A 26996-nucleotide genomic window follows, 5' to 3' on the forward strand; every position below is an offset into this window, starting at 1 on the left:
AGGATGTTCCCAGATGTTGCTTTAAAATTTGCCATCGATGAGTTGATGCAGAGAAAAATACATAGATGCTTTGAATTACATTAAAAAGATTGGTTTCAGAGTAACAGCCGTGTTAGTCTGTATTCGCAAAAAGAAAAGGAGTACTTGTGGCACCTTAGAGACTAACCAATTTATTTGAGCATGAGCTTTCGTGAGCTACAGCTCACTTCATCGGATGCATACCGTGGAAACTGCAGCAGACTTTATATACACACAGAGAATATGAAATAATACCTCCTCCCACCCCACTGTCCTGCTGGTAATAACTTATCTAAAGTGATCATCAGGTTGGGCCATTTCCAGCACAAATCCAGGTTTTCTCACCCTCCAACCCAGAGTTGTCACTTTGGATGGGCTATCACCAGCAGGAGAGTGAATTTGTGGGGGGGGGGGGGTGGAGGGTGAGAAAACCTGGATTTGTGCTGGAAATGGCCCAACCTGATGATCACTTTAGATAAGCTATTACCAGCAGGACAGTGGGGTGGGAGGAGGTATTGTTTCATATTCTCTGTGTGTATATAAAGTCTGCTGCAGTTTCCACGGTATGCATCCGATGAAGTGAGCTGTAGCTCACGAAAGCTCATGCTCAAATAAATTGGTTAGTCTCTAAGGTGCCACAAGTACTCCTTTTCTTTTTATTAAAAAGATTCAGCAGTCTCACTAGAAGCTGATGCTGCATCACTGACCACCAAGTTCAATGAATGAGAACTACATGGGACAAAAAAAAAGCTTGAGGGTTTAACTCTCTGATCCGTGTCTGCACACCTCTGTTCTTTCCTCTCATGTTGGCATCATCATCATAGCCCTGACGTCTCATGTCAGCTATAGCAATTCCCGTATCTTTCAGCTTTTTAAGCAGCACATTTGTCATACCAGCTCCTGTCAATGTCAATAAATTCTAGAAAATGCTCTGACAGTCACCATTGCTGGGACATTTTCACTAGGTTCTGCTGTTATTACAAAATGCACCATTAAAGCCATTTGTTCCGTATGGCTGATGTCCGGTGTGCAGTCCAGAACAACAGAGTAATATCTTGCTGACTTCAGATCTGTCACAATCCTCTGTTTGACTTTTGTTGCCCGTAACTGTATGATTTCATTTTGAATTGTTTTCCCAAGGTAGTGGTGTGTGTACATTTCTTGGGTGGCGACTCTTCTTAGATGCTCCTGGAGTACAGCAGCAAACAGCCATCAACTCCACAATTTTAAGGAAGTTTCCATTGTTTGGCACATACAGCTGATCTTAAGTGCCACGCAGTGCTAGGTTTTGGATAGCAAGCATTCTCACAATGGCAATGAGCCTTTTCAGAAAATTTTGCCAGTAAAGGGACTCTGATGCAATCTTCTCTTGATGCTGATCATTCATGGTGGCCTTTAATCTTAGTCCCATCTCAAGCTCTTTCTATGGAATGCTCTCCGGTGATTTGCTGCCTTCTCATGGCATGCCAAATTTCTAGCCAGATTTTTCCAGTCCTTTGTTCCTGTAGAACCCAATGTGGCTGCAACATTAGACTGGCAGAGTTTGCAACAAAAACAGTATGCAGCATTCTGGGTTTTTGATTGAGTACATAAGCCATGGCCTCTCCACTTTGTCACCACTGGGGATTTCATGCCAGTAATGTGTTGGATGGAAACTTCTATTTTCATTGTCTTTGGGGAACATGAAGTTTTTCACTTGCTGTGGCCCATGCAGTACAAGGAAGCCCGTCAGGCTACTGCTCAAGTGCGTCCACCGTCCTGGATCATCTAGACTTAAGGAACTAAACTCAACAGCAGCAGTTTCTTCACCACACTCTTCTCTGATCTACACTTTTCTTCAGGAATGTGCATGGTTACATCCATTTGAGATGGAGATATGGATGCTGCAGTGGCTGCCAGGTCACCTGCACTCTGACTACCTGGAAGATCAGGCATCTCCTCTCTACTCACATCTTAACTGGGGCCAGAAGCCTCACTGTGAACATTTGTGTCTATGTATCTCAGAAGAGCTCCTTCCCGCTTAGATAGAAAAGCTTCCTTTGCTTTCTTTCTTTTTCTAAATGCTGCCCCAGAGGGACGTTTTCTTCTTTCATTCATGACTGCTGTTCTGTGCCAGCTATAGTGGCTCTCAACATTCAATTGAAGGAGACAAATAAGCAGGCTGGTAGCAGGGCCTGAGTGAGGGAAGATATCAGCGTCTTAAGGGCCTAACTCGTTCCTACTACTTCAGTTGACTGCCTGTTCTCCTCAAGTGGGTTCAGGGAAGCAGCAGGAAACAGGAAGCTCCCTGAGAAGCTGGTGTTAATCAGTCCAGGCTCCTGTGGGTGCTAGAAAGTTACATAATAGGCTCCTCCTCCACTCTCCCCCGGCAGCTCCTGTTGCTTTCTGTTATTCCCTCTCACCTTTTCTCCTGCCTGCCTATGTCTCTTGTGCCCTCCTTCCTCCAGCACAGCACTCCACCCTCTCTGTGCATCTAGAGCAGAGAGAATACATATGCACCAGCAGCAGACACAATTTTCTAAACTCTGGGTCCTAGTGATGCCCCCCCACAGTCTGGCACCTGAGGCAACCGCTTCAGTTTACCTCATGGTAAGGCCAGCCCTGGATGCAGAGATAAAGTTTCTTGATACCTTAAGTTACTGCTTCTTGGAGTAGCTAGTCCTGGAACCCACAAGAGGAAAGGCAATTCTTGATTTAGTCCTGAGGGGAGCAGAGGATCAGGTCAAAGAGGTGAATATAGCTGGACTGCTTGGTAATAGTGACCATAATATAATTAAAGTTAACACCCCTGTGGCGGGGAAAAAAAATCACAATGGCCCAACACTGTAGCATTTAATTTCAAAAAGGGGAACTACACAAGAATGAGGAGGTTAGTTAAGCAGAAATTAAAAGGTACAGCACCAAAAGTTAAATCCCTGCAAGCTGCATAAAAACTTTTTAAAGACACTATAATAGAGGCTCAACTTAAATGTATACCCCAAATTAAAAAGCATAGTAAGAAAACCAAAAAAGAGCCACAGTGGCTGCCAGGGTTCCTTCCCCACTCTGAACTCTAGGGTACAGATGTGGGGACCCACATGAAAGACCCCCTAAGCTTATTCTTACCAGCTTAGGTTAAAAACTTCCAAGGTACATGTTAGGATATAGATATTCAGGCCTGTCTGTAAAGGCCTATATTTTTAGCTGTATTCTTTATCACTTGGCTAGTTAGAGGTATAAAAGAAAGAATAAAAATCACTGTCTGCCAATGTAAGGTCCTTCTCTTACTGTGACAGTCTGAGGCCCTGTTCTTAGGCTAAGGCCTTTGGCTAAGCAACAGAGGCAGCCATAAGCTGGGAAGTGACCAGTCACCTCCTCACATTCCAAACTAGTCACATTGAAATAAGGTGCTATTGGGCTGTTAGGAATACAATCCTGTCCTGATAATGCCGGTCACCTCCAGAGAAAGGGAAGTGCCTAGAAGATGTAAAAGGAAACTAATTAGTTTGATAGCATCCTGTCTGGCAAGAACTCACTTATCAATAGCTGGGATGTGAAATCCTCACTTCTGTATTGTTTTGTCATTATAGTTCCCACTTTGCTATTGTCTGTATAATCTCTGTCTGGTTCTGTGATTGTTCCTGTCTGCTGCATAATTAATTTTGCTGGGTGTAAACTAATTAAGGTGGTGGGCTATAATTGGTTACATAATCATGTTACAATATGTTAGGATTGGTTTGCTAAATTTCAGGAAAATGATTGGTTAAGGTATAGCTAAGCAGAACTCAAGTTTTACTATATAATCTGCAGTCAATCAGGGAGTGGGTGGGGGATGGAAACAGGGAATGGGGGTAGGGAAATTGGAATCATGTTTGGCTAAGGGCAGGAATGGGAACAGGGACACAGGTGTAAGGCTCTGTGGTGTCAGAGCTGGGAAGGGGGATACTAAGGAAGGAAACTGGAACCATGCTTGCTGGAAGTTCACCCCCAATAAACATCGAATTGTTTGCACCTTTGGACTTCGGGTATTGTTGCTCTCTGTTTATGCGAGAAGGACCAGGGAAGTGGGAGAGTGAAGGAATAAGCCCCCTAACAGTACAAACTTTGCCTTGTCCTTGAACAGTATGCTGCCACCACCAAGCGTTTTAAACAAAGAATAGGGAAAGAGACCACTTGGAGACATCTTCCCCCAAAATATCCCCCCCAAGCCCTACATACCCCCTTTCCTAGGGAGGCTTGAGAATAATATCCTAACCAATTGGTTACAAAATCATCAAAGACCCAAACCCCTGGATCTTGGAACAATGGAAAAACCAGTCTAGTTCTTAAAAGGAGGACGGATTTTATTAAAAAAAGAAAGGTAAAAATCATCCCTGTAAAATCAGGATGGAAAATACTTTACAGGGTATTCAGATTCAAAACACAGAGGATCCCCCTCTGGGCAAAACCTTAAAGTTACAAAAAACAGGAATAAACCTCTCTCTTAACACAGGGAAAATTCACATAAAACAAAAGATAAACTTATCCGCCTTGCCTGGCTTACCTATACTGGTTGCAATATTGGAGACTTGGATTAGGATGGGTTGAAGAAGATGGATTTCTGTCTGGCCTCTCTCACTCCCAAGAGAGAACAACCACGTAAACAAAGAACACAAAACAAAAGCCTTCCTTCCCCCAAGATTTGAAAGTATCTTGTCCCCTTATTGGTCCTTTGGGTCAGGTGCCAGCCAGGTTAGCTGAGCTTCTTAACCCTTTACAGGTAACAGGATGTTGCCTCTGGCCAGGAGGGATTTTATAGCACTGTATACAGAAAGGTGGTTACCCTTCCCTTTATATTTATGACAGTGGCTAAACAAAGTAAAAAGAGCAGTGAGAGGCAAAAAGGCATCCTTTAAAAATGGAAGTTAAATCCTAGTGAGGAAAATAGAAAGGAGCATAAATGCTGGCAAATGAAGAGTAAAAATATAATTAGGAAGGCCAAAAAAGAATTTGAACAGCTAGCCAAAGACTCAAAAAGTAATAGCAAAATTTTTTTAAAATACATCAGAAGCAGGAAGCCTGCTAAAGAATCAGTGGGGCCACTGGATGATCGAGATGCTAAAGGAGCATTCACGGACGATAAGGCCATTGTGGAGAAACTAAATGAATTCTTTGTAATGGTCTTCACAGTTGAGGATGTGAGGGAGATTCCCAAACCTGAGCCATTCTTTTTAGGTGACAAATCTGAGGAACTGTCCCAGATTGAGGTGTCATTAGAGGAGGTTTTGGAACAAATTGATAAACTAAACAGTAATAAGCCACCAGGACCAGATGGTATTCACCCAAGAGTTCTGAAGTGGAGAGACTGATGCAAAGAATTAATTTAGCTTCTCTGCAACGGTCTAGTCTTCTCTGAGTGCTCCTTTAGCACTTTCATTGTCCAGTGGACCGACTGACTGAATAGCAGGCTTCCTCCTTTCTGATGTACTTAAAAAATTGTTTGTGTTTTTTGCTAGTTGCTCTTCAAATTTTATATTGGGCTACCTAATCATATTTTTACGTTTGACTTGCCAGAGTTTATGGTCATTTCTATTTTCTTCAGTACTATTTGACTTCCATTTTTTAAAGGATGCCTTTTTGTCTCCAATCACCTCTTTCACTCTGCTGTTCACTCTGAGTTTTTTGTCCTTTAACTATTTTTTTATTATTATTAATAGTATTATCATTATTATTTGGGGTATTATATTTATTTTGAGCCTCTGTTATGATTTTTAACGAGTTTTCATGCAGCTTGCAGGCATTTCACTCCTGTGACTGTTCCTTTTAATTTTCATTTAACTAGCTCTCTCGTTTTTGTGCTATTCCCCTTTTTGAGTTTAACTCTTCTTTGGTGGGGTTTCTTTGATATTTCCCTCCCCCCGCTGCAAAGATGGTAAATTTAATTACACTATGGTCACTATTATCGCGTGGTGCAGCTATTGCCACCTCTTGGACGAGACCCTGTGTTCCATTTAGGACTAAATTCAGAATTGCCTCACCCAGTGTGGGTTCCAGCAATACATGATCCAAGAAGAAGTAATTAATGGTGTCCAGAAATTTTATCTCTGCATGCATCCCATCTTGAGATGACATGTACCCAGTCAATATGGGGATAGTTTAAAGCCCCCATTATTATTGGGTTCTCTGTTTTTGTAGCCTCTCTAATCTCCTGAGCATTTCACTAGCATCATCACTATCCTGATCAGTAGCATATTCTTACTGCTACAAGCATGCCATTTCTATCCACAGAGATTCTGTGGTAAAGTTTGCTTCATTTAAGATTTTTTACTATATTTGTCTCCATGCTTTCTTTCACATATAGCACAACTTCCCCACCAGGGCAACCTACTCTGTCATTCCTATGTATTTTGTATTCTGGTATTACCATGTCCCATTGATTATCATCAGTCCATCAAGTTTCTGTGGTGCCTCACACTGTTGCCATTGTTAACAATTACCATGTTAACTGGGACTAATTATATTCTCATCCTTTAATTCTTTATTGATTGAATCCCATACCATCTTTTCCATTATTTGGGCTGGGATTTTAATCAGAGTAGTTGACTAAATTACCCAGATCATGCTGATTGTCTTTTTGGAATATTGACATAGCATTAGCATTCTTCCAGTCTTATAGAATTTCCCCAGTATTCCAAGATTGAGTAAAAATTAACTTCAACAGGGCAACAATCACCTCAGAAAGCTCTTTTAGGACTCATGTGTGCATGTTATTCAAACCTGCTAATTTAAAAAAATGTTAAGCCCTAGAAGATATTGTTTAACATCTTCCATAGTTACTAACGGACTGAGAAGTACTTCCTCGTGCCCAAGTGATGTGAGTAAAATATCCTGCTTCTTTCTATATAGAGAAATATTTATTGAATTTTACTATCTTAATTTATCAGTGGGTCTACACCTTATTACAGGGGTTCCCAAACTTGGTTCATGGCTTGTTCAAACAAAACGCTTTGTTTACCTGAGCGTCCGCAGGTACAGCCGCTCACAGCTCCCAGTGTCTGCGGTTTGCCATTCCTGGACAATGGGAGCTGTGGGAAGTGGCACGGGCCAGGCCACTGCTTCCCACAGCTCCCATTGGCTGGGAACGGCGAACCGCGGCCACTGGGAGCTGCAAGTGGCCGTACCTGTGGACGTTCAGGTAAACAAAGCGTCTCATGGCCTGCCAGGGGCTTACCCTGAACAAGCCACAAACCCCTGCCTTATTTGGATTTCTTCTGTTCCTGGTGTGGTTAGAAACATCTAGTTATTATCCTTAGCCCTGCCAGCCATGGATTTTTCCGATACCTTTAGCCTTCATAATCAATATTCTACCCGCCATAGTTTCTAGTTTATACTGATTGCGAGCTACTTCCCCTTTTTCCATACTTTATAGAATGTTTCTCCTTTCTAACTGCTGCCTTTGTAACACTGACAGACCCCAGTTGTCAGTGGGCGGGATCAAACCTGGGACCTCTGGAACTAAATGCATTAGCTAAAAGCCATATGGCTGTTAGCTAAGGTTGTAGAGCAGACTCATTAATCTCTCTCTTTAAGTGGCCTTCGTGCCACTAGATGGGACAGAACGCCACCACACCCAGGAAGTGTGTGGGTTTCATACTTCCGTTAGCTGAGAAAGCCCACCCCGAACTTCAGAGCCTTCCCAGTTGAAATCCCGGACAAGCCCTCTGTAAGGGAACTCAGCCAGGGCTCATCCCTTGGCGGCGTGGTGGGGCACCACACCGCCTCACTACACTCTTTGCTGGGTTGGGGAATACCCAGTCCATGGCCCAGTCCTTCAGGCTGGGTCCCGCAAGCAGTTCAATATAAGCCCAGGCTCTGGGTCAGGGTTGGGCAGCAAACAAACAGTCAGGGGCTCAGGCAGGGACTGAGCCAAATAGTTCAGTAGAAGCCAAGGCTCCTAGCTTTAGCAACCAGGGGGAGGGGGGAGACTGCCACCCGCGAGGTGGGTGGCAGGGGGGACGCAGGCCCACCCACTCCACTTCGTCCCAGCCCGGGGCCCTAGCAGCGGCCAAAGACCCGCTGCTGTGTCAGTGGGGATCCTGGCCACAATACATTGACATTGGCTCTGGCAGTGCTGCAGCCAGACTGGGGTCGGCTGCCCCCAGGCTGCTTCTAGACTCCCCCTCGTAGGGTACCTGGGTCAGGGTGGCATCCTCAGAGGGTTCCAGCACCATGGGCTCCTCTGGGTAGCTGGCAAGGGGTAGGCTCGGTAGCTCCTCTGGGTGTCGGTCAGCATCAGGCATTGGCCGGTCCGGGTTGGCCGCGGCTTGCTGGGGTCTCCCAAGCCGGAGCCAGGCCACAGGCGTCTGGCCTCTCCTGCTGTCGCCCAACTGAGCTCCAGGGTTGGGCTTTTCTACTTCCTGTCCTGCGCCTTGACCGCCGGGGGGCGGGCGCAGGATCCACTGGCTCCGCCCACTTTGATGTCTGGGGAGGTTCTTCCCTCTGCAGGGTGGTGGGGCACCACACCGCCTAACCACACCCCCACTTGTAGCGCTGACAGACCCCAGTTGTTGGGGGGGGGGGCAGGATCAAACCCGGGGTCTCTGGAGCATCTCTCTCTCTCTAAGTGGTCTCAGTGCCACTAGATGGGACAGAACACACACCCAGGAGGTGTGGGGATTACACCCTCACATTGCTTTTTAACCACTATGGGCTTTTAACCAAAGTTGGCCTGATTTGGAATTGTGGCTTTTTGACCATCTCAGTGGTGCTGGAACTAAGGGTGCTACCGCACCCCCTGGCTTGAAGTAGTCATAACAAACACCAAATACATTGTTTCCATCAGCACCCCCCCCCCATAAAAACTGTGCCAGCACCCCAAGGACCCCTACTTAACCTACTCCCAATTTTCATCAAATTTGCTATATGATTTTTTTTTTTACCAATTTCACTCATAATTTTCCTCAGCGTTGGGCAGTTAGCCCATCTGAAGCACCATACACAAATCGGTTTTCACTGTTCAAAGTCACCAGGTGGCGGAGAGAGGAGGCAATTGCTAATGGAAGGCGGACTTGAGCAACAGCAATCTATGATGCCACTGCACCCAAACGCCCAGCTCAGGGGCCCAGCCTGCACACGGGGCGATGCACCCGCCATGCCAGCCCCTGCAGCCAGGGCAGGTGCCTTCCGGAGGCTCAGCGGCTCCCCGTGCCTATCAGCAACTGGCTGCCCTAAGGCAGGCGCGCGGCTGCGGCTCTGAGAGATGCGGCTCACCGGTGGGGCGTGTCCACGGGGCGGGGCTACCTCAGGGAGGCGTCGTGCCACACACCTGGGAGCCAGTCAGGCGCTGAGGGCACTCGGCCTGTGCCCATGTCAATGAGCTGCGGGGTGGTTGGACGCCGCCGGTGGCCTGGGAGCTCAGGCTGCTCCGGGCAGGGCTGTGCCCACGTGTGCGGTCGCCGCCTCTTGACTCCGAGGAGATAGGCTCGCTCCCCCTCCCGCCACAGAGCCGGCGCGAGTATCTGGTCCTCCCAGGCCAGCGAGGCAGCCGGAACCGCAGGCCAGACAAGCCATTGGGAGCAGCCATAGAGCGCGGGGCCTCCGCCATCAGGGAGATGAGCCGAGAGCGGGCGGTTGGGTCTTTCCCCATCCCCGAACCCCCCCTTTCCACCCCGCGCCGCCTTCGGCTCCCCTGCCCTTGAGCGCCCTCTGCTGCCTCGGCTGGAGCCTCCGCCCAGCCGCCAGCGCTCCGCCAACCCGCTGGGCCGGGCTTTCCGCGGCTCGGGCGCGCGGAGCGTTCGCCGCCCCGGCTGCGTCCTGTGCAGGCGCTTGCGACGTGCTGCCGCGAAGCGGACCTGGCCGCGCCGCCCGGCCTGCAGCCGTAGAGGGTGGCGAGCAGCGCTGGCGTTTACGTTGCCGTGCGGTTGCAGAGCCAACAGCCCTAGGGCGAGGAACGGGACCGCAAATCGCTGCATCACGTATCCTCAGCTCACGTTTGATGGCGGTTGTGGGTTTCTTGCAACCTGAAGCGCGGGAGACCATTTCTTTTACAGGGGTAGCTGAGATTTTGGCGTACAAGGAAGCAGCTTCCATTCAGTAGTGCTGAACTCCTGCCCCATGATCAGAAGGTCACTACATATCTACATATACATATGAGGGTACCAAAACGAAGCATGCGTTCCTGTATCTTTCTGAACGTGTGTAGAGCTGATTACTGTGGCACTCTCTTCTTCAGCATCACCAATATCTGCTTCACCTCTCTCAAATTGATCCAAAATATGCCTGATAATTCCTTGTCCTTCAATCTAACAAGTTACTCACCTCTTTGCATCTATCTACTGGTTTCCTCTTGCCCACTGCATCAAGTTTAAAATTATTTTCACCTTCAAGGCCCTGCAACACTCAACCCTGGCTCACATCTCAAACCCTCTGTCTTAGATCAGTACTGCACCAACAATGTCAGTCTCCACATCCTACAAGTCTACTGTTCACTTACATCTTTTTTTTTTCTACGCATGGAATGCCCTCCCCATCCCTATTTTTCCTAGTTACAACCCTTTCCTCATTCCAGTCCTAAGGACTCATTTCTTCTACAATGCTCATAACTCACAAGTAAATCAAATAATTCAAAAGCCTCTCTAAATTATTACTACTTCCATTTCCTAGTGAGTTTTGTCACATCTAAATCTTCCCAACAGCAACCTCTCAAAGCGAGGGCCTCTCTATTTTACCATCTGATACTTGTCCATGGATGTGAAATTAGTCTGAAACTAGTGCCTAGTGGACATTTATTTACATTACAAAAACTAAGAGTTAGCACCTGTGGTTGAATAAATGATTCCGCTCTCTGTTTCTCATCACACATGTGGGGAAGTTTGCTAAGGTTTATCATCATCTGCTCTGCCATGTCTTATTGTGGCCACAGAGTGATGCAATAGATCACAAAATCATGTATCCGAGCTTCTGTCCTGAAAGCTGACTTTCTGTACAAACTTAAGCAGGTGTGTCTCAATCTCTCTGACACAATGAAGCAAACAGAAGGCAGAATCTTTGTGGGATAAGCTCTACTTGTGGAGAAAAGTACACCTAAAATGGCAGACATGCTAGTGATTCTAAGCCACTGGCAACAGTTATGATCAGGCCCCCATTTATACTCTCTAGTGCAAGACAGGAGAATTCTGAAACTAATGTGCTAATATGAGGTGAAGGAACATAAGGAATCTTAAATAAGGTTGGAACAGCTCAATGCAGGGAACATTGTTTGGAAGAGGAAAACAAGCTCTCTCTCATTTTCAACTCCCAATCAGTTTATTAACTTTAAATTAACTAGTCATTGAACTGAACCAGTTGAATAAATCGAAATGAAGAAAATATTCTCTCTGCCCCTGCAGAAGAAGCTATTGCTGTGAAAAGCTTGTCTAGCATTTCAACAAATTCTGGTTCCAGGTGTTTAACCAGTGACTTCCACCAGGTCAGTGGTTTGACTTTCTTTAAAACTTCAGCAGAAAACATACTGCTTAATTTTTTTTTCATTTAATTGAGATTATTTTAATAAAGTAAATTTAGGTCATTTCAAATTTAGTAGTACCTGTAGAGGGGCAGCGCTTGAACCTCGTGGCCATAGCCCCTCCCCTGGCCACATGAGGTGGCATCACCCTGACCCCCCCTCAATTCCTGCACACCTAATGCCCTTGAGATCAGACTCTGATGCAGAGGGTGGGTCATGAAATATATGTCTGCATCACATCTCGAACAACCACCGATCCAGTAAATAACCATTTCTTTCCCAAGTAGATATACTTGTGTATTCTACTTAGGTGACTTATAAGCAGTACCTTTCTTAGGAGGCAGGGCTCAGAGTCTACCTAAATAAGGATTGCAGGACTGCCCTTTCAAGGCTTGCATCTGCTCTAGTAAATGTAGTAATGGCATAATGCTTCATAAATGTATAGATGGATGACCATGTAGTAGCCCTGCAAATGTCCAATATGGAAATGCCACTGAGGAATGCTATTGACGTTGCTTGTGCTCTTGTTGAATGAGCTCACACCCATGGAGGGGGTGTAGTCAAAGCTATCTCATATGCAGTCTTGATACAGGATGTTATCCATTTACAGACGATCTGTGAAAAGACTGCTTGACCCTTCATGAGATCTCATATGTCACCTTGTGTCTTTGGAGAACTGAGTATGTATGTCCTACTATTTATAGCACCTGAGACATAAGCAGTTCTGGATTTGTACATTAGTGGTAAAGAAAATCCTGTGAATTAAGCTTTGAAATGCCTGTTCATCATTTCTGACAAGGACACACACATGCTGCAAGAGTGCAATGCACATTCTAGACCAGCGGTTCTCAACCAGGGGTACGCATACCTCTGGAGGTACACGGTGGTACATAGACGCATCTAGATAGTTGCCTAGTTTTATTCTGGGCTACATAAAAAGCACTAATGAAGTCAGTACAAACTAAAATTTCATACAGACAATGACTTGTTTATACTGCTATTCCAAATTTATTTATTTTATAATTATATGGTAAAAATGAGGAAAGTAAGCATTTTTTTCAGTAATAGAGTGGCTGTGATACTTTTGTATTTTTATGTCTGAATTTGTAAGCAAGTAGTTTTTAAGTGAGGTGACACTTGGTGGTACGCAAAACAAATCAGACTCCTGAAAGGGGGTACAGTAGTCTGGAAAGGTGGAGAGCCACTGTTCTAGACCAGTGGTTCTCAACCTTCTTTCATTTGTGGACCCCTACAAAAATTCAAATGGAGGTGTGGACTCCTTTGGAAATTTTGAATGGATGTGCTGATCTTTTTGGAAATCTATTGTCTGTATATATAGTAGACTTCTGTTCAGTCAGTTTTCAGTCTAAGTCTTTTGCAGACCCCTTAGACATAGGCTAAGTCATGGGGGTCCGTGGACCACAGGTTGAGGACCACTGTTCTAGCCAGTCCCTCCCAAATCATGTGCTTTTATGTTTAACCAATTAGCTTTTCGAAATAAAGGCTCTGCTTAGATAAGTGATTACTCTTCATCTGCAATTTAGCATGATATAAAATTCACAAGTACGGGGAGCAGGGCTTGAATTGTTGGTGCAGGGTTCAGTATAACTACAACTCTTCTAAACTGCCCTTTTGTGCTCCAGAATCTACATTTTCATTTTACAAACATTTCTAGTCCTTATGGTTATGAAGATAACTTTAAAAATATGATACACATCAATAACCAATGTGGTGATGGCTGCCTAAAGTCTGCAGAGAGTCTGAAAGAATGCCCTTGAGATGGGTCAAATACCCTTGTGCATTTCAGATTAAGCACCTGTAAAAATCAGGACCAGATTCTGTGCTGCATCTCCTAAGACTTTTTGTCACCTTTCTGCCATCCAGATCCTGGGCTGCTATGGAGAATGAAATTACTTCCAGCATAGGATAGAGGCCGAGTGCTGAGAGCATGCCATCACACACCCAATTTGTTTTACTTTATTTTATATTATTTTATTTTTAACTGCTGCCTTCACCTCAGAACAGCACCTATGCTAGGGTCTCAGGTGTAGCGGGGGAGGGAGGGGAAGATACAAGGTCAGTCTCATAGACTCTATGCTGATCCTACACTGAGGAACTTCTCCCCCTACCCATTGCAACCCCTTTACATACTCTATAAGGTGCCAGATTGGCATATGGGGACAGGTGTGGAGGCCAGAATCTGGCTCCATGATTATAAATCCTTTGAGATCCTGGGTTAGTAGGTGTGATAGAAGGGCAAGGGCATAACAACGGTGTGTCTGGTAGAATTTTATCACTATCACACAAAATTCTGACAAAATTAAAAACAACCCAAAATGTCCTCAGTTTTCCTCAGCAAAATGTAAGGTTCTTGCTTGCAAAAACTGCATCTTGTTTTCATGAAAAATTCAAGGCAAACGAACATGAACTGATAAAAATTTGACTTTTTTTGTTCCTGAGGGTGAGAATTCCCCTGGACTGTAATTTATGCTGATAACCAAATGCAATACATTCATTCCTTGTATTGAAGTGGCTACTCATGCAAGAATGTAGTGTGTTAATTGTGAGTAGGTTACAGTTTAAAATGAATTAATTTTATTAATTTGAGTTTATTCTAGTTAATTAATACAAGTCTAACACCACCAAATAACATCTGCCTATATAATACCTATTTGGAGATCATTAATACTATATAACTCTAAGGCCATAGATCAAAGAGAGACTTTATGGAAAGTGTAGGGGAAGTTACATTTCCAGTTACACATACATTATCTTCAACTCCTACCTGTTTGAGTGTTCAATGCAAAGCTGATATAATGAACTGAGGCTCAAGGGATTGGTGATGACATTTCACCATTAGATAATTCAAATCAAGCCCGGGGTCAGTGGTAACTAAAGGGTGTTACAAGTGGATAGCTATTTGGTGGCCTATATGAAGAGTCCCAGTTTTTAGTGGCCTAACGTCTTCATCCCCCAACCCCCACAGAATTGGTATATAGCAGTTCTAGTCACCTACCTGATTATTTGGCCTCCATACCCATAGTATCTGAGTGCCTCTCAAAGCGAAAAGAAAGAAAAGAAAAGAAATAATAATATAAAGTTACCACAGAGAGGCCAACGATTAAGTTGGTTGTGGATACCAAACTAATATCCCACACTTAGAGGTGATCCCATGAAAACATGGGCGAGGCATATTGTGGGGTAGCTTTCATTGCCTCTTCCTGTATTGTACCTGGTCTGTGAGTATAAGGATGACTTCACTGACTTGGCCTGTGTGTCTGGAGCACTAAATTTACAAAGACAATTTACTTTTGAAAGAAAGTATTAACATGAAATTATTAATAGTGCTGTTCCTTCATACAGTAAAAAAAGGTAACCTTTCTGCCCACATGTTGTCTGCAGCAAGAAGGACCGGGTTCAATTTTCTAGGAGTTCTTTCTGAATGCTTACACCTGCTTAAGCCTCCACCACCCAAAAAACATCGTAAACTATATTTAACCCTGGATGACCTTGATGGTCAATATTTCCCACTAACAAGCACTGAGTCTAAAGATTTAAAACAATGAGAACTTTATTAGGGGTAGGGGAGACAACAGAATGAATTTCGGAAAGCTAGGAATTAATAAATTAACCATATCTATTAAGTAAGATTCCCCTCCCTTTTGTGTTTTTTAATAATAGTCCCAACCTCAGTCCATCTCTTGCAGTTGTGAGTGGCTAATGCATTTTAGTCACTTCCCTCATCCCCAATTTCCCAACTCACAGTTTGTTGGCCAAGATTGGTGGAGTCCAAGAATTCTGGGAGGTCATTCTCTAGACGCAGAGAGAAGAGCTGGCTAGTGTTCTTCAGGGGTCTCTACCACCCAGCCCAGCTGAAGTTATTTCAGCTTTGATTGCTGGGTATGGAGACCTGCACCAGAGTCTCTGCTCATTACAGCTTCAGTCCAAGGTACCTCAGCACCATCATCTGCTTCAGCTCTGGTTGTTGCCTTGAAGCTCTCTTGAGACTAACTCTGTGCTGAGCCTTCAGAAAAGGATCAGTAGTATATAGAACCCTTAACAGAGTCCTCATCATCAGAGAGACACTCCCCATGGAAGACAGAAATCTATCTTTTCTGTCAGGTCTGTCCAGGCTCCCTTCCCTACGGGTGCCTGACTATGGTCTAGTCAGGGTGACCCCTTGCCCCAGGCATATTTCATGCAGTTCTTCCATTTTCCACCAAGAATAATAGTATTTTATTTCCCCAAACGCAAAACTTAACTGTATTTTAACTAAAATGCCCCAAATTGTCACATAACCAAAATGTGAATGAGGCTGGCCTATTCATTTGGTGTTCTAAAGAATCTCTGGGGCACTCTTCTCCTTATTCACCAATTGGTGTCAGTAGTAAAGTCCCCACTCTCTAGGGCTTCAGACATGAGGCTTACACCTGGAAGGATATAGGCAGCAAAGCCAATAGTATTAGGTGTGACTTGGGGAAGCCAGGGAGAGAACAGCCTTAGAAAAGGGAGTGAGAACCTGCAAAAGTACCCTGAGATCTTAAAAGGATTATCCACAAGCAAAGGGGAAACAGCAAAACATTTAAAGCCAATATTCATGTCCCTTACAAACACCGTCAATGCGGAATGATGGAGACATAGATAGAGAATTCTCCTCTCTGATGTGTGTTTAAAAACATTCTTTATTATTATTCTTTATTATTGCTGAAATAGGGGATCCCTTAAGAAGCAGGCACACTGACCTGGCAACTAAATATTAGTTACACAAATGCATATACATATTGCAGTTGTCTGATTTCTTGTACAGAAAGACATGCAGACCACAAGAAGCAGGGGATCTCCCAATTAAATTAATAGGCAACAGGTTTAAAACAAACAAAAGGAAGCACTTCTTCACACAACACACAGTCAATCTGTGGAACTTGTTGCCGGGGATGTTGTGAAGGCCAATACTACAACAGGCTTCAAAAAAGAATTAGATAAGTTTATGGAGGATAGGTCCATCAATGGCTATATGCCATGATTGTCAGGGATGCAACCTTGTGTTCCTACACCTCTGACTTACAGATGCTGGGAGTGGACAACAGGGGGTGGATCACTTGATACTTGCCCTGTTCTGTTCATTCCCTCTGACGCATCTGGCATTGGTCACTGTTAGAGGACAGGATACTTGGCTAGATGGACCATTGGTCTGACCCAGTAAGGTCATTCTTATTGTAATCTTAGCAGCTGTATGTGTCCCATTGTGACTCAGCTTGACACTGAAGCAGGCCATTAATGTTCCTGATATACTCTTTTATAGGGACTTTATATAGTTGTTTGTGTGTCAAGCTCCGTGTCACTAAAAAAGTGAAAAAAGTTGTATTGAGAAAAAAGTGTGTTTAAAAAAAACACTCAAAAGTTTTAGTCTTGAGTGAGCCCAGCGTGAGTGACAGTGCTATGCTGGGACTCAGAGTCTGACTCCTAATCTCTTCAATCAGGACTTGGGAGCACTAAAGGGTGGCAACTCAGCACTTTGTGGCCTGGGGGGACACTTTGGCGATGGAAGAGTCGCAAGGAACTCTTCATGGCTTAAGGAACAGAAATCATAACTCAGGTCATTTGAAAGTGGGAGGAAAGCAAGTGGTAGAATGGTTTAAAAAAAAGAAGTAGATATACTAACCTAATCAAAACTTCACATTCCCCAAATGAGAAGTGGGTAAGCTGAATTTATCCTGAACTACACTACAAGAAGAGAGTAAGTAATGGGATGGTGAGAAGAGAAGAGGAAACCTTACAAAGGAAGATGCTTATCCATGAAGCTCCTATTCATTAGTATTTCAACTGATATTTAGTTCTTCAAAGAACAATACAAAAATGGTGTGTGTGATTCAAGGCCATATACAGAAATTATGCCCACTTCAGGTACTCCTCTGTGACAATGAGAATGACAAATGGGAGAGTGCTACCAGAGGCCTTTAATCTCTTCCATCAGGAAATGTTAAATGTACAACTTGAAAAAGTTTGGATTAAATTCTGAGGGCACCTTTTAAAAAAAAACATGACCAAAAATTATCCGTAGTTGTGGGTATCAGAAACCTGAGTCTATTTTCAGGACATGCAACAGCAGGATTGTATTTGGAGCCTATTTCCTTTGGTATCAAAGTGCCATGGCTGGGAACAGCATCCGTAAAACAAATGGAAAGGGTAAGAGAGGCAGGGAAGCAAAGGGAAGGAAGCCAGGATTAGGCTGCAAACTGCATCCTTCTCCCACCCTCCCAGATCTCCCATTACCTTTATGGATATATAGAGCATCAGGGAATGGTCTGGATAATTCTCCTGCTCTTCACATGCGCATCTCATTCATTTTACCTGTTTTATTTCATCTTATTTATATTATTATTTACCAGTATTTCAGTTTATTATGCTGAATATCTGTTAATCCAAGGAATGGCCTAATGATCACGAGTAGAATCTAATCAGAAGGACACTAGCTGCTGGCAGCACAACGATGTTCATGGATATTGCAGCTACGAATAAAAATACAAATTGAACACTGAGAGTTAGAAGTTGATTTGACTGCTAGCTGATTGTGAAATAGTTATACAGGAGCAGGCTAATCCATTTAATCGGCTCCAAATACAGTTTTTAGCTCCTCAGAGGCATTGACCACACCATGCAGAAAGGTTCTAGAGCCAGATCACACCCAAATGATCACCCAAATCACTCCTGGTGAAGGCTGCGCCAATTTAAATATCACAGAGCAAAATGACATCTTTCGCTAAGCAGGGAACAGTGACACTGAGGTGCAAATATATGCTGATTATTCAAATATAAACAAATTCAGTGAACACATGTACTTGACTCATCTGCTCCTGAGCTCTCCTTCCCAGCTGCAAAACATAACCCCTGCAATCTCCCTAGTTTTCCTCAGCCCCCAGTAAATGCTGGGATTTAGTTGGGGATTGGTCCTGCTTTGAGCAGGGGGTTGGACAAGATGACCTCCTGAGGTCCCTTCCAACCCTGATATTCTATGATTCTATGATCCCTTGCTTCCTTCCAGTGGGTGAAGAGCCTCGCTGAATACCTCTTCCCAGCCACCAGCATCTGCATGATGCAAGAAGCTACTCTGGATTCCACACTTTATCCTCTGTCCACAGCCTGCCCTCCCAGCATACACTCATCCCCTGCTGATTCCCAACTTCTGCCTGAAGTCAGCAACCATACAAGGGGAGGAAGGGGATAAGCCAGAACAGAGCCAGTGAGAGTAGGACCATTCCCATCAAGATGGCCAGACTGGATTCACTAGCCAGGAGTCCCAACACTGCTCTGTCTCCCAAGGTCCAAAAACTGTCCCTCCTGCACAGCACAGAAACCCAGTGTCCATGTCATGGAACCTGGGAATTGTCCAGTCCATAAGGATCAGACAGCACCTTACAATTAATACGAAAGAGGAAGAGATAGAGAAAATCATAATCTCACATACACCAAAAAATGCTGGCTCACCTGCCCCAGAGCACTGTGGTGATAGCATCCCTTCAAGAGAATCTACGTATTCACTCCCCAGCCATTCTGCATAGGTTGTTTTCTCTCCTACTGGTACAATCTTAACGGTGGAATCTTTAAAGATCAAATCTGTTCCTAGGAAATCTGAGGAATCAAACATTTTGAATCCATTTCCATTGCTGTCATTTCCAAAGAAATCCTGAAAGCAATGCAGTTTCCATTAGTACCAGAGTTTGTATTATATAGCCAGTGCTATATTCACCTTTAGCAACATACATAACACAGTGGAAACTCACCCTCTCCATTTCTCAGAAGCTCACAGACAAACAATTCTAACTTCAAATTATTTGCCCTTTATATTGTCATAAGTTTTTAAAATCAATTTGGAGTAACATTTTGTGTTAGTTAAAGGAGCGCAATAGAATATTCCAATTAAGGGTGAAAAGCTTCTTCAGTGTCAATCCCATTCAGTTCAGGGCCAGTCTGCTGAGACTCCCAGTATTGGAGCCAATTAGCAAGGTATTTTCTGTGATCGTTATGGCATAACTTGAACCTTTTTTCTATCTGGAACTCCCACCATAGTTGGCTTTCACATCCATCCATCTATTTAAAATGTAATACATAAGGGCCAAATTCTGCTCCCTGGTTCTTTGTCAAAGTGAAGGCAGCAGTTAAAAATAAAATAAAATAAAACAAATGGGGAAAAAGGAATATAGATAGCAATCACTATAAATTGGAAGTTATGAAGTGTAGAAATTTGCTAAAGAAAGTTAAAAACATCAGAAAAAACCCATGGCCAGCAGTGACAACAAAAACAAGGAATTTTTAAAGAATATTAGGAACAAAAGAAATCCCAACAATGTTATAGGACCATTACTAGTATCTTAGTATTAGATAAGGCACAATTGTTAAAAATGATGAATTCAAATCAACTTCTTCCTCCTTCTCTTCCTCCTCTGTGCTTCCAGGGTGCTAACAGGGGGAGCATGGAGAGTCCAGGAGAGACAGTCTCCATATTCTTAGTTCCTGCGTGGGGCATCTCAGCCGCCCTCGATAGCCGGTATCAGGGAAAGCCCTGCTCAGCTACTGCATCCCTGCTATGGCACATGTTCAGTGGAGACAGAATCGTCAGAGAATTTAGCTGCCAAACTAACATACCACTACAGAGTACGTGCACACTCAGATTTTCATAAGCTTGTAACTCAGCCATAGTTGGACAGATTTCCAGGAGGCTGGCAAAAGGCACATCCCTGACTATAGACACATCCCTTCCAAATTTCAAGTCCCTGCTCCAAAGCATGAAGTCATTAGTGGGCAACAAAATGGTGTTCTATTAACATGAGCAAAACAATGTATTTTCCTCTAATCTTGTGCTCAGAGAGAGTTGAACCATTTAGTTGAAACTTTTTCAAAACATTCATCTTGAAGCAGACACCCAGCATGGAAAATTTTAGTCCCACTTGTTTAAGTTTAGTAAAGTTATAAGCAACTGAAAATAGAGTCTTATAATGGACAGTGTTGGGCAGCCTTAAGTTTAGGTGTCAGTACCTGCACCACCTATAATAAACTGAATAGTTTGAGGGGTTGTTGTTGTTTTGGAAAGTCTGCTACTAAGCCCTGGAGGCATTATGCTTTCAAAAGTCTTCTATGTAATTACAATAATTTATCATACATGCTCTTTTCTCATGTAACTGTTGCATTTCTATTCATGAGTTTAGGAAGATTTCAGGATAAACAAGTATTCTGGTTGTGCACATTTTCTTTTATATTTTTAAATTATGAAATTAGGAGCATTCCTTAGGCTTTTGGAAATTTGCCGTTGCAGCCTGTGATTGGGCCAAGTTTGGATACCCCTGCTCATGATGATCTGAGAACGGCCTGCGTTGACTTCTTATATAGTGCCTAACTACCTCATCAGGTGAACTAATTGTAAATTATACCTGAGCTTTGTCCAGTAGTCCATATACAGCAAAAATGTTGGTGTCTGGGTGGACCATGACAACCTGAGCAGGCACCTGAGCCAAGTGACACTGAGCAAACTGAGTGATTTCAGCACGGGCTCCATTTGGACACAGTAACTGGAAATCACTGGACTGCAAGTGAAGAGCCCAGGAATCAGCATTGTTACCTGAAAAAGGAAACTTGCCATTATGACTCACTGAATGCTTTAGAATAAAGACGACAACAAAAATAATGAGTTGTAATAAAAAGTTATATAAAACTAAATACCATCAGTGTTCTCAAAAACTGTTGAGTGCTTGACAAAGGCCACATCACCAGAATCCTCCACCAGACACCTTAAAATAAATAAGACAGATAAAATTCAATGCAATACAATGCAATGACATACAAACTCAATACAGTGCAATGTCATGAATGCATCTTTAGTTTGTATAGTATCTTTCATAAAAACTGTCTACCAAAATACTTCATAAGATTAGGATCTGATATGCCATCATGTGCCAGCAATGCCTCTCTGACATGTACATTGGCCAAACGGGAGAGTCTCTACGCGAAAGAATAAATGGACACAAATCTGACATCAGGAATTACAACATTCAGAAACCAGTAGGAGAACACTTCAATCTCTCTGTTCACTTGATTACAGACCTAAAAGTTGCAATTCTTCAACAAAAAAACTTCAAAAACAGACTTCAGCGAGAGACTGCTGAATTGGAATTAATTTTCAAACTGGATACAATTAACTTAGGCTTGAAAAGAGACTGGGAGTGGATGGGTCATTACACAAAGTAAAACTATTTCCCCATGTCTATTCTCCCCCTTCACCCCCCACTGTTCCTCAGACGTTCTTGTCAACTGCTGGAAATGGCCCACCTTGATTATCACTACAAAAGGTTCCCCCCTCTTCCCCCCACCGCTCTCCTGCTGGTAATAGCTCACCTTAAGTGATCACTCTCCTTACAGTGTGTATGGTAACACCCATTGTTTCATGTTCTCTACGTATATAAATCTCCACACTGTATTTTCCACTGAATGCATCCAATGAAGTGAGCTGTAGCTCACGAAAGCTTATGCTCAAATAAATTTGTTAGTCTCTAAGGTGCCACAAGTACTCCTTTTCTTTTTGCGAATACAGACTAACACGGCTGCCACTCTGATACCTGCTACTGTATTTTCTACTCCATGCACCTGATGAAGTGGGTTTTAGCCCATGAAAGCTTATGCCCAAATACATTTGTTAGTCTCTCAGGTGCCACAAGAACTCCTCATTGTTTTTGCTGAGACACATTAACACGGCTACCCATCTGAAACCTTACTGACTTCACTACTTATGTTCTTCTTGTACATGGTAGGTTGCAGGGCTGCTATTAGCAGGTCAGGCTGCTGTATAAGTTATGCACTGAGACAAGCCCTTCTTCCTCAGAGGGATACACACCAGATGTGTTCACTGTAAGATCCGTTAATGTTCTGCCAAGTATGACTGAGAGTCACTTAAATAAAATGTTACACATAGCACCACCTACTGGTTGAACGGCAAGGTTCAGCAGTTTCTAGGTATTCACTGACAAACAGGCAGCTGATGGACCAGCCCAAAAAGCAAAAACTGAATACAGAAGAACAGGTGATCAACGTGGTACAAGGGGAACCAGAGCCTCCCTGTCCAAAGGTGGAGAAGCCACAAGAGGAGGTTTTTTCTAGGTATGAGCAAGCTATCCGAATACAGCAATTGTAGGCAGCTCATTTGAGGTTTCTGGGCTGTGTGTGTTCTTTTTTGAGTCTTTGACCATGTGGATCCCACTGATGGTGCACATGCACCTTGCATATCTTAGAAATATAAGTAATGTAAAATACAAATTTATGAGGGTTAAGAATAAATTACAGTGAGCAACTGATTCTAGCAGGGGTACTTAAGAAGCTCTTTGGGGGTAAAGTTTTCAATTGAGTTGTCATTATGTATTTAATTGGGGATTGGTCCTGCTTTGAGCAGGGGGTTGGACTAGATGACCCCCTGAGGTCCCTTCCAACCCTGATATTCTATGATTCTATCTCCTTTAACTTCTATGTTCTTACCATATATAAAATTTACACTATCATATAGTCTTTGAAGTTTAGTCTGTAACATGTCTCTAAATCATACTGGTTTTCTAACTACACAACTCAAACACATAACAACTTGGTCATCTAGTTGTCGGTGGTTTGTAAGTCTTGAGTCATCGTCTTCTTACTCTGCATCCCCCATCTTTAGAGTTTGCTCTGTTGACTGTATTTTCTGAAGAACAAACTGTAGATGTTGATAGTTTCTATTAAATTTTCCCATGTTGATCTCGATCACATATGGCCTAGGTGCTGAATTCTTTTCCTTTATGACAGCTGGACATAGGTGGTGTGTGACTCTTTCATTTGGGGAGGCTTATGTGAGCGACAGCAGCTCCCTCTGCCCTGAGGCCCTGCCCCTGCGTGGCCTGTTCCCCCAAGGCCTGCCCCCAAGCCACCTCTTTCCAACCTGCCTCTTCCCCCGAGGCCCTGTCCTCGCTCCACCTCTTCCCGCCCCCCACTCCACCTCTTCCCCCAAGGCCCCCCCACCCACCACTCGATCCTCTGCATCCCCTCTCCCCCCATCACTCACCCTTAAGGCAGGAAAAAAGTGGGAGGGCATAGCCCATCACTTTTAAACGCGGGACGACTAAGCGCTCCCACCTTTTTCCTGCCTTAACAATGAGCAATGGGGGGAAGGGGTGGAGAGGAGCAAGTGGCAGGTGGGGGAATCTTGGGGGAAGAGGCAGAGCAAAAGAGAGGCTTTCAGGGAGAAGAGGCAGGGTGGGGGTGGGGCTTCGGGGGGAAGAGGCTGAGCAGCAGCAGGGTCTCGGGGAGGACCGGGGTGGAGCACAGGCAGGGACACGGTCCAGGCACTGGTGCCCCGCCTACTTCTACGGCTCTTCTGGTGGCAGTGCTCCAAAGGCAATGGGCCAGCACGCCTCCAAAGGGAGGTGACCTGTGCTACAGCTGGCATTTCTTGCCCCCCTGCACGGCCAGCCTTTTTTGGGGGAGGCTAAACCTCCCAGCCTCTTATATGTGCCGCCCATGCAGCTGGAATTGTCCAAACTTCTTCTTCATCCAATTTGATACAAATGGAGACACCAGGTTCTAAACACTGCAATTTTCTAACTGAGTGTCATCTCTTGTAAAAGCATTCGTAAGCTCTTTTTGCCTTTCATCCAGTATGGCTACTTTCTTCATATCTGTCCACTTGGAGATAGATTCTTTTGCAAATGTGGAACTGTACTTCTGAGCTGTTTTACCCTCAGGAGCTGTGCTGGTCTACATTGACCAATATATGCTAGTTAGCATATCTATATCTATATAAAACAATCAATATTTATATCTGTCTATCTCAGGGGTCGGCAACCTTTCAGAAGTGGTGTGCCAAGTCTTCATTTATTCACTTTAATTTAAGGTTTCACATGCCAGTAATACATTTTGACATTTTTTAGAAGGTCTCTGTAAGTCTCTATATTATATAACTAAACTGTTGTCATATGTAAAGTAAACAAGGTTTTCAAAATGTTTAAGAAGCTTCATTTAAAATTAAATTAAAATGATGATCTTAGGCCGCCAGCCCGCGGTTCCATTCACCTAGGCTGTCAGCAGGCTGAGCGGGGCCTGTGGCCGGGACCCCGGCTGGCAAGGGGCTGGCAGCCAGAATCCCAGACCAGCAGCGGGCTGAGCGGGGCCAGCGGCCGGGACCCCAGGCCGGCAGTGGGCTGAGTGGCCTGCTGCCAGTCTGGGATCCTAGCCCTGCCCACATACAGTGGGTACCTACCTTCTCTCTGGTTCTAGCCCATTCTCTTCCTCTCTCTCTCTCCATTGAGCTGAGGGTGGGAGTGCACTGAGAACAGAGCTGGGGGTGAAGGAGGAGGCTGGGGCTTGAGGTGTAGGGCCTGGCCAAGAGCTAGAGTGAGGGAGGGGGCTCAGGGTTGGGGCAGCAGGTTTGGGTGTGGAGCGCTTACCTGGGCAGCTCCCATTTGGTGCAAGGGGTGGGGGTGGGAATGTGGGGTGCAAGAGTCAGGGCATGGGGTGTGGGGGGGCTGGGTATGTGTGGGGGGGGCTGGAGTCAGGGCTGGGGTTGTGGGGAGTGCAGAGGTCAGGGCAGAGGGCTGGGAGTGTGTGAGGGGGGTGCAGGGGTCAGGGCAGAGGGCTGTGGGTGTGGGCTAAGGTCATGGGGGTGCTCCCAGCCCCCTGCCTAGAGTGGCTCATGGCAGGGGGCTGGAGGGGATATGCCCTGATTCCACCCCCCTTCCGCAAGGCCCTGTCCCCACCTCTTCTCCGCCTCCTCCCCGAAGCAGTGAGTGCAATGCAGCTCGGCTTCCCCCCCTCCCTCTCAAGGGCCATCAGCTGATGGGCGGCAGGGAGGGAGAGGAGGAGGGCAAGAACCCAGCATGCTGGGGGAAGAGGCAGGGGAGGGGGGAGCTTGCCTGCCCTGCAGCAGTAGCCAGCAGAACCAAGCTTCTTCACCCTGCCCCCGTGGGGGGTGGGGCGGTAGAGAAGAGTGGGCCGGGGCAGGCAGGATTTTTCATGGCATGCTGCTGCCTGCTGGGGTCCCGGCCTGGGTTCGGCAGCGGGCTGAGTGGGGCCGGTGGCTGGGACTCGGCAGGCAGCAGCATGCCATTAAAAATTGGCTCACATGCCGTGTTTGGCACACGTGCCATGTTGGATCATATTAAAGAAGTTCTGTATTAAAATCACAAATGAGTTTGATTCCCCATAGTTTAAATTCCAGAGTATTACTCATTAACAGGTCTCTTGGTTTTTAGTACTGTTTCTCTCCCTCTATGTGTGAAACCTGCAAGCTGCTAATTGCGTTAGTACATTCTAAGACAGAGTCTGTTCTCAAAACAATTCACACAGAGAGAGTCTCAAAGCAATACTCTGCAACAACAGAAACAGCACCCAGAGACTCCCTGCCCTTCTGTTGTATTAACAATTGTGATTAAAATAGAGCTAGAGGATGTATGTGGATGGATGCTTGGAGTGGATAATAACTGAATGATCAGGGAGGTGCCAGCCTAAGAATCCAGTGTCCATTGGCTGAAGAAGGCGTCAAGTGGAAATAACCAGACAACCCCCAGAGGGCAGACTGGAATCCACCCAACAGCCTCAAGAATGGGAGAACCAAAGAACAAGATAACATCTAGCAGCATGGAGCCATCAGGAATGTGACATCTGCTGATTGATTCAGCAACAGCATGATGAAGCAATTCCCATAGACTGGCCTAGGAAGAAATTTCTATAAAAATGGACTCTAGAAAGTGAGAACTTTGGGGTCTGATTCTGCAAACCAACTTCCAGGATTCAGAGTAACAGTGGTGTTAGTCTGAATTCGCAAAAAGAAAAGGAGTACTTGTGGCACCTTAGAGACTAACCAAATAAATTGGTTAGTCTCTAAGGTGCCATAAGTACTCCTTTTCTTTTTGCAACTTCCAGGAGCATCAGATGAGCATCTGACAAGGCCCTGCTCCCTCCTCATGTCCAGGCCACCTGGCCAGTGGCTTGGCATGAGCAACTCTAAGGCTGGTAACTATGATAACAACCTTGCAGAACCTATGGGTGTGTGTATGAATGAATGTGTAAATAAATATGAGATTGAATGGAATGTTATAGCTATAACTAACTGCTTACTATGATTCTTTCTGTATTCACAATAAATGTGGTATTTTGCCTTTTCCCCTTTAATAAGATCCTGCTGGTTTTTATTTTATTGGTATAACAGCCATAGGTTGCCAACCCCTGATCTATCTCATATTAATACGTATTATCCAGACCATGTATGTGTTAAGCACAAACAGCTTTAAGCACAAATATTATAGCAGTTTTATATCCTAAATTGGCCTATAACTTTACTATAACCCTGTTCACTCATGCTAAATAGCCCATAACACCTTGCATTAGCTGAAATAAGCTTTGGCATAAGCAGATAGGAAAGCTGTCAGGATCAGGACATATGAGGTATTTTACTATAGCAAAAGGTAGGGAGTTAGTTTCTCAGGCCAGTACTGGAATATCCCAAAGGAAG

General features: G+C 44.6%; 2 protein-coding genes across 4 annotated transcripts in view; both read right to left on the reverse strand.

Moving 5' to 3' along the window:
- PIGZ (phosphatidylinositol glycan anchor biosynthesis class Z (Gwada blood group)) overlaps positions 1–9588 on the reverse strand; it is a 30178-nt gene extending 20590 nt beyond the window's left edge. The window contains exon 1 of the mRNA XM_073358912.1: positions 9302–9588. Coding sequence (XP_073215013.1) covers positions 9302–9344 — 43 coding nt within the window. The 5' untranslated portion in view covers positions 9345–9588. The remainder of the gene's footprint in view (positions 1–9301) is intronic.
- A 6555-nt stretch (positions 9589–16143) lies between these two features.
- Positions 16144–26996, reverse strand: part of MELTF (melanotransferrin) — a 78087-nt gene continuing 67234 nt past the window's right edge. For 2 of the 3 annotated variants that reach the window (XM_073358914.2, XM_073358915.2), the window contains 4 exons: positions 21194–21261; positions 20905–21092; positions 18965–19163; positions 16144–17988 (listed from right to left, as the gene is read on the reverse strand). In XM_073358914.2, coding sequence (XP_073215015.1) covers positions 17921–17988; positions 18965–19163; positions 20905–21092; positions 21194–21261 — 523 coding nt within the window. In that variant the 3' untranslated portion in view covers positions 16144–17920. Of the gene's footprint in view, positions 17989–18964; positions 19164–20904; positions 21093–21193; positions 21262–26996 lie in introns of those variants that run through there. The other variant, XM_073358916.1, reaches the window with a different exon arrangement.

Source organism: Lepidochelys kempii, chromosome 9 (assembly GCF_965140285.1).
Source record: "Lepidochelys kempii isolate rLepKem1 chromosome 9, rLepKem1.hap1, whole genome shotgun sequence".
Taxonomy (NCBI): Eukaryota; Metazoa; Chordata; order Testudines; family Cheloniidae; genus Lepidochelys; species Lepidochelys kempii.